General features: G+C 38.8%; 1 protein-coding gene across 3 annotated transcripts in view; it reads right to left on the reverse strand.

Annotated features, from left to right (window-relative positions):
* furinb (furin (paired basic amino acid cleaving enzyme) b) overlaps window positions 1–6,741 on the reverse strand; it is a 92,334-nt gene extending 85,593 nt beyond the window's left edge. For all 3 annotated transcript variants that reach the window (XR_013282793.1, XR_013282794.1, XM_077515937.1), the window contains exons 1-2: window positions 5,978–6,741; window positions 2,196–2,467 (exon numbers count right to left, since the gene is read on the reverse strand). Coding sequence is in view for 1 of the 3 variants with exons in the window: in XM_077515937.1 (XP_077372063.1) it covers window positions 2,196–2,369 (174 nt within the window). In the remaining 2 variants the exon portion in view is untranslated. The remainder of the gene's footprint in view (window positions 1–2,195; window positions 2,468–5,977) is intronic.
* Window positions 6,742–8,454: the final 1,713 nt, after the last annotated feature.

Below are 8,454 nucleotides of genomic sequence, written 5' to 3' on the forward strand. Positions count from 1 at the left end.
TTTCAAGATCAAATTGGATTTTTCATTAGTTGAACTTAATGTGTTTTCTGCAAGAAGTACAAAATATATAAATCAATTTAAATCACATTCGCCGACGTCAACACAAACAGCAAATTAGGATTTTGGGTGCGAGTCTGAGATCTAGCTGCCATGCTATGTTTTTATTTTATAACTTATGCACATAAGCAGTGACTGATGGCTGCGCTGCATTTCTGCAGTCGTAGGAACAGAACTGTCCCCCTGTACTGAGGAGGAATGTTTACAGCTCTGCACAAGAAGCAACTGAAGAGATACATTGCACAATAAAGCAGTGTTTCTCAATTATTTTTTGTTAAGCTGGAAGAAGAAAATGTTTTGCGCATCCTCAACTCTCCACCACAATAAATGGCATCATTTGTCTATAAAATTGCCATAAGTACAATGTCTTGAATGTTCATATCTAGATATCGATACCCACCGCTTGAGTAACATATTGCACCATGATTCTCAAGTAGCCATTCCCTTCTCACCCATGTTTGAAAAAAACAAAAACAAAGACAAATTCAGCTATTTTGATGATGAAATCATTGACATTATTAGATTGCAAAAGAATATCAATGTGAAGCATGTACCTGAGTACTAAAATGGAAAACAATTTAATGTAATCATTATTAGCTTTTTTTTGTTTTTTGTTTTTTAACTCTTCACATGCATGGGAATCATGGCCTCCCCTGACAATATGTCCCTGGTGAGATGCATCAAATGAAAGCATCATGTCAGTGCAATATTTATACAGTATATTGCTCAATTGACAAAATGGAATGGTGGACACTCGACAGAAAAGAAATGAGTTTGACACCTTGGCAAAATAGAAATAGTATGAGTGTCCAATTGACAAAATGGAATGGTGGATAATGGACAGAAGAGAAATGAGTTTGACATCTTGGCAAAATAGAAATAGTATGAGAAGCTCCTGTTTGTCTTTTCTCTGTTGCTCAACATCTTGGCTGTTCTTCAAGCAGCATATTTAACACCACTGTATTCAGCAAGAGGCTCCCCAGAATAAACCATGGGCAAATCCAATAGCATCCCTGAAAAGAACAATCTTTGAATGTAGGACAATAATGTACTTGACTGAACATTTTTCAAGATATCCATCTCTGGCATAAGCAACCTTCATTTTTTTTTTTTTTAAATTCTGAAAATTCTCATGATGTTAATAAAAGTGAGAAGAAAAAAAAAAAAACCTCCAGAACAACAATAATCCAGACTCGTTTTAGTAAAAACCACGGTGCCATACAAGGAAAAGTCTGGCTGAAAAAAAATCGTGCATGGATTCAACCAATCTATTACTCTAAATGCTTTCTCAAGTGTGGTGTGGTTGATGGGAATGTTGACCCCACCAACATAGAGCCGCTGCGTAGGCATGTCGGATAGGCGGGCTGCTACAGTGTCCTAGCATAGCTGGTCTTCTATTCAGATCTATGCCCAGTACCATCCAAATAAATTCAAAGTATGTCGCAGCTAGCACGAATGGAGCTGTTAGTGCTAGCAGACAGTCCTTGTTCACGTTTGAAGCAAACAAAACTCAATGACTGGCTCAAGGACCACAACTAGTATATCAACATCGGAGAAACTTGCTAATTCACTTGCAAAAAAGATTGCTATGAATTGCTTTGTACTGTAAAATTGCCTCATATAAAATATGTGTCATTCAGGATATAAATTGATATGCTTGAGAATGTAAAATAGAGTACTACAATCTCTAGAAAGACGGATGAGACAGTGGAAAGAAGGCTAACAAAGGCACAAAGTTTCCCAAGCAATGTCTGCCTCGGTTACTTATTCATAGCGTAGCTGCTTTATATTCTTACACAAACTAGTCTGTGGACATCATAAAAAAAGAAAACTCGAACTGTTCACAACTCTTATGACCTGGTATTGTCATAGGCAAACAAGAGGAAAACATAATTTTATGCACTCTATATATATTTGTATGACATCAAAATAAAAAGGTTTACAATCAAGACTACATGATCCAGCAAAGAAAACAAGTGAGCACTAATAGAAGTGTAGTAGGTAACACATTTTTGGTGCAGAGAAAATTGTAACACTGATGTAATTAGTGTCACATGGAAAGTTAGGGAAATCATATATGACAGAAACATCTTGAGAGCAAGCACACGCAAATACAGCACAGTGTTTGTCCAACTCACATTGCCATGGTTGATGAAACCGTGTTCCTTTGCGATGCGGTCAGCCTCCTCAGGGCCTCCATTAATCTGGACAGCCCAAGCATTGGTGTAGACCTCTGCGGTATCAATCCCATTCAGTTCTGCTGTCAGGACAAGGACTGTCCATAAGTGCAGCAGAGCCACCTGGGCATCCATGAAAAGTAGAACACAGGGCAGTGTATCCGTGGGTGTATCACTGCGTCACAGACAAATTGGAGCTGCACTCCCTTGTGGTGGTAAAGTAGAACAGTGTCCTAGAGATGACAGAACACAGAGCAAGTTATGAGGACAAACTTTTTCTTAATGGCGTCCCTTTTGGGTCAGAATTACACACTCACAACAAATCAAAAACTGGTCATCAGTGAAACTTAAACATTACTTTTTACAATATTTTAATATGTAGAGCATAGTTAATCACATACAGTGGTGATGATAGTTAAAAAATGTACATCTTTAATTATTTATAAAAAGAAAAATTAGGTGGACAAGTTTGAGTTACCAGAATTTGTGTTACATTAAATTTAATTAAATACTTTTTTTTTTATTGCAGTACTAATTAAAAACACTCAAGGGAAAATTCACTTAGGATTTTCTGTGGTCCAGGCTGTTTTACATTTCAACAAGCTAAAATGTAAGATACTTGTAATCATTAATTCTTTATTGATCCCAAAGGAGAATTTTAAGAGTCTACATACAGTACAGCCCCAGTAATGTTTCACATTAATCAGTGGTAATTAAGAAGCTTCTGTCATAAGTCTTACTGGATATTTGCCCATTCTTGGTGGTCATTGATAGAGAATATACAAAGTTTGCACACCATTGTGCAAGTGCCAAGTTTTAGGGGTACAAAAAAAAAAAAAAAAAATTAGACCAAGATCATTTATTTCCAAACTTTTTCCATCATTAACTCATTCACTCCCAACCATTTTCACAGAAGCAATCCCGTTCGCGCCCAGCTGTTTTACTGGATTTTGACTGATTTTGCAAGACCCACAGAATATTGTGTTCTATTGATATAAAAGCATGTAACCTATCAAAAGAAAGATTAAAGTCTCTTCTTTCATCAGGAAAAAAAGTATGTTTCTATCTGTTTTCGTTTTGCAGCAATTAGCATTAGAAGAGAGCTAAGTTTCATCAGTTTTCACAAATCTATTCAAAATTGGAAGTAATTTAGCTTTTTTTCTACATGGCCCTGGTTGATCTACTTTGCTCTGCTGTCACCTGCTGGCCGTTTATAACTATTATTTCTGCAACCGTTCTTTGCAGTTGAGAGGCTGCATCAAAGGCTTCTGTATGCTCTAGTCTAGCATTAAAACAAAAAAAACAAAAAACAAAATAACGTATATATACGTCTTTGGGACACATAAAACATAAAAACCAAAAAACAAAACAAAAACGTATTTACATGTTATTGGGGGCAAATGAGTTAATGTGACCTATAACCTGTGCAACTGAAATGGGAAAAATATATATTCAAACTCAAGTGAAATTGTAGTCAGTATACACCTGCACCACCATATAAATGGACTTTCACTTGTACAGCACTTTTCCACCCACAAGGCACTCAAAGACGTGGTCACAAGAGCCCTGACAGCCCAAACAAAGTCAAGTTGATTAGGGTAACAGAGATGTTGCGTGCCAATCTGACCATACAATATCAAGATACGCAAGTCACATATGACGATATGTCACTGGACAAGCCAAGCAATATTTAAAAAAAAAAAAAAAAAAAAAAGTGTGACTTAGTGACTTACAGGACTGTCTCAGAAAATTAGAATATTGTGATAAAGTCCTTTGTTTTGTGTAATGCAATTAAATAGGCAAAAATGTCATACATTCTGGATTCATTACAAATCAACTGAAATATTGCAAGCCTTTTATTATTTTAATATTGCTGATTTATGGCTTATAGCTTAAGAAAACTCAAATATCCTATCTCAAAATATTAGAATATTTCCTCACACCAAGTAAAAAAAAAAAGCCATAATCAGCAATTTTAAAACAATAAAAGGCTTGCGATATTTCAGTTGATTTGTAATGAATCCAGAATGTATGGTATTTTTACTTATTTAATTGCATTACAGAAAATAATGGACTTTATTACAATATTCTAATTTTCTGAGACAGTCCTGTATAGTCCAAAAAATAGTCCATACAGTACTCTTGGTCAAGACTCAGAACAGGGAGAAATGTGACATAACGCAAGTTTCCTGATGTCTAGACTGCAGTGTCTTTTCAAATGCTAAACTTGTTCTATTCATCGCTTGCAAGTTAGTGAGACATTGGTGATTCTCTTTACTGTTCTCACTGAAAGAGGTTCTCGCATTGAGGAAATCAAATACAGCGTTTTCCAGTCACAAAAAAAACTGATGTGGCAGCACTATTTGTATTTAAAAAAAAGAACGAAAAAAAAAAGAAGTCATGGATTCATCCTTCTCTCATATAACATTCTTCCAGTGAGCTCAACTAAGCTTATACTCCCCCCGCCCCCTCCCTCCAATAAGCCGACTAACATTCATGCAAACAATGCTGGTAAAAATGTAAATTGCTGACTTAGGAGGTGTAGGTAGTAGGTAGCACAACATAACCAGCACTCGAGTTCTATTTCAAGCTGCACCCAAGCCAAATCAACACCCACCGTGTGCTTTGGGCTGCCCTCTAAAAGAATGCACAGCGGTATGTTGCAGCGGCTGTGTAGAACCTCGGCAGGTGAGCGTCCATTCATAAGGGCAGATTGAGAGCTTTGCATTGTGCTCAGTCAGGACACACAGTAGGAAAAGAGCTTTTTTGTAAGATGCACTAGAAATTGAGTGACAGCACTGAGATAGAATAGCTCTTTATCAGATGCATTTTTGCTTTTACGGCATATGACAGCGGAACTCCAGATAAACACTGGTCTAGGAACACAGCAATGGTTCCATGAGTAAACAATATCTACCAGTGAGATCCACCAAAATGTTTTTGTTCTTCATTTTCTTTCATCTTCTTTCATTCTTATGACTAGAAAGAACTTACCCTAATGACATCTTGTCTTCATACATTGTTCTATGTAGCTCTACTTCCTTCTATAATACTGTATGTGTCCAATAAACTTACATCTGAAATTAATCTGGTTTGCTGAAACCTTTTCATGAAATAACACAATAAAGTGTGGACGATTCACAAGGGTGAATGAATAATACTGTAAAAACGAAGGCACCTTTATTTTATTAATACATAGCAACTGCTAATGATGTGTGTGTATATATTATAAGTCAAACGGGATCTGACATTAGATCAATTGATACTTGAGTATCCAATGCAATTATTCTGCATATATTATAAGGCAGAATCTTGAATTCTTGTTTGTCTCGCTATTTTGACCTTGGCCCCAAATAGCAACCTCCCTTCCCAAAGGGAGAGCCAATGGCCATAATATCTTAAGTTTGCTTTGTTTACTTCATATCACTTTTTAGAAGATATTTATCAACGAAAAAAACGTTTTTTTTTAAATATGTTTTTCTGATAATCTTTCTGATAATCAAGCATACAGTTAATTTACTGTATATCAGTTCTTCCCACAACACGCAGATAAATACAAGTGATGAAAGAGGTGGTTATTGCAAGGCGTGGATAATTATGAGGGGAAACGAATTCACTGTCTGACCGTTGTTAAAGAGGGAGGATGCAATGGGCAAATCGAAGCCATGAACCTGAAATTGGCGATGTGCAATGGAAAAATACCATGGTTTAAAAAAAATGCATAATGAGAGAAAGCGTCTCACCTCCAACAAAGTTCAGAGAGGAGGCGCCGGGGAGAGCGGGTCCATTGTGGTGCTCAGTTAAGTCCCCTGGAAGAACGATGAGGTCCACCTGCACTGGATCACATCGCCTGGCAGCGAGACTGGTCACGGATTCACCTGACTGGGCAGACTGGAGAGGTGCTTGTCGGCAGCTCTGATCTGGCACGGACTTAAGGCTAAAATAGAAGCGAGGTTTCTGCTAACGCTTTAGTTGCCTCTCGCCCACTTTGCCACGCGACCCACCCAGGGGGGAACACGTTTTACTCGTAGTTTCAACAACAACAAAAATCCACTCGTACCATGTCACGTCAAAATCCAAGACGTCATGCCTCCCCATCCCCTTCTCCAGTCGGGCGGGGACTCCTTTCTCTCGCCACTTGCCCTTTAACTTTACATCTATATTGGCGGCTCAAGACGTTATCCGCCCCCTTTGGACGATATCTAAATGCTAGCTTGTCATCCACAACCGACTTGCCACCCCCAACATTTTTTTCCCCCCCAGTCCGGGTGACTTCAACCTTCGAAAACAATTTCTTCTTCCATTAAACGCCGTTCTTCTGACATAAAGTCACGACTGCTTGGTCATAAGACAGAGCTCCATTGAGAGTGAGAAAACGGACAAATTGAAGCTGCGGCATCAGGATGCGAGCACGTTGACAGCCGGTGTTGAGCCTGAATGACAACAAACCTGATCCTTTGTCCAGGAAATGCGTCACACCACGAGCGTAAAGGAGAGACTTCAACGAGTGCTTGATTCGTGTCACCTTAATTGTTGGGAGGGGCGGGGCTAAAGCCTCTTTTTACAGTCTGCCCAGCACGTTTATGTCACGTTTATATATGGATGAATGAACATGGATGGTGCTGTATCAGTGCTGGGGGTCTATAGCTCCGTCAGAAATCTGTGTAGCTCAAGTTGAGCCCCAGCATTTTATTTAAAACAGGGGTCATCAGGGGCATACCAGGAGGACCACATGAGTAGCTCGATGGCCTGTTCAAAAATAGCTCCCCAGGAGCATTGTGATTTTTCTAGGAATGTTAAGTGATCATTTGAGAATGTATGGAGATTGAAATTAATTATTGTGAGAAATCATTAACATGATCTGTGTCTTCACATAAATGAATGTCATTAATGATTAATAAGTAAGATTAAAACGGATCTAATTCGTAAAAAAAACAGGTTAATTTTTTTTTGCGTTTCCCCCTTTTACCTGTGTTAAGGATTTCTAAAGATTCGAAAATAGAAGATTTTTCCTTTTAGCTATTTAAGAAAACTACCCTTTCCTTATTTTACATTTACATGTTTTTAAAGAGACTGTGTAGATTTTTTTTCCATCTAGTGGTGAACTAGTAGAATACAACAACTTAAGTGCAAAGCAGGCACACTGTGGTGCCTCAGAGAGACCACACTTCGCTAGCCGACCACCACTGCTCCATTCGCTTTGTTTTTATCCTTTGGATATCCATAAAGAAAGATGGCAGCAAAACATGTCAGCCTCCTGTAAGGTGTGCTGCGCCCAATTAGTGATTGCTAGACCTATGATAATACAGTGATACCTTGGCTGACGAACGCTTAAGCTCACGAACTTTTCGCCTCATGAACATTAAATTCGCGAGCATATAGTCTCTGCTGACGAACTAGTTTTCGGCGGACGGACCAAACCACGCGGTCGAACAGCACCACGGTGGCGGCCACGAGAAGCTGACGCACGCTCACGGGGTCCCAGTTCGTCACCCCCTTTCTTTTTGTGCGGACACGGTTTGTGTTTGATAGACATTTTGGACCATATTGAATGTACTTTTGCTATTATGGAACCGAAAAAGACCCCACCACAGGCTAGTGTTAAGCCTCATGCTACGTTCTCACCAAAAGCGAGGGACGGCGGCGCGTTTGCATTGTAGTCAATGGAGTTCGCGCCACTAAAAAAAGCCAAAGTGCTATCACGTACCTCAAAAAAGGAGAAAATAGTGCCACGGCAGTTTAGTCCCAGGAAAGAGGTGAAAAGTAGTTGGCGGTGCTAACTTTTTGTTGACTCGCTAAAGTGCTCCACTTCCTTGTTCACCAAGGGACACGCCTCCTCCGCTCCGGTGAGCACGAAAGTGCGAATGAGCGGCAACCGTTCCATAAACACTCTACGCGGTGAAACGCTCGCGAATGAAGTAAGTCTACCATTGCTACCATCCTTAAGAACTACCATCACAAAGGTAAATAAAACGACTTTATTATACAATACAGTTTATTTCTTTAATTACAATACAATAGCACATTTATTATACATAAAATAAGGTATATTTTTGTGTAGTTTTAAGTCTTATTTAGTAGAAAATTATGTTTTATAGGGACCTGGGAACGGATTATTCTCATTTTAATGGTTTCTTATGGGAAATAAATGTTCGGAAGACAAACTTTTCGCCTTACACACACTTTCTGGGAACCAATTATGTTCGTGAGCTGAGGTATC

Source organism: Festucalex cinctus, chromosome 3, assembly GCF_051991245.1.
Source record: "Festucalex cinctus isolate MCC-2025b chromosome 3, RoL_Fcin_1.0, whole genome shotgun sequence".
Taxonomy (NCBI): domain Eukaryota; kingdom Metazoa; phylum Chordata; class Actinopteri; order Syngnathiformes; family Syngnathidae; genus Festucalex; species Festucalex cinctus.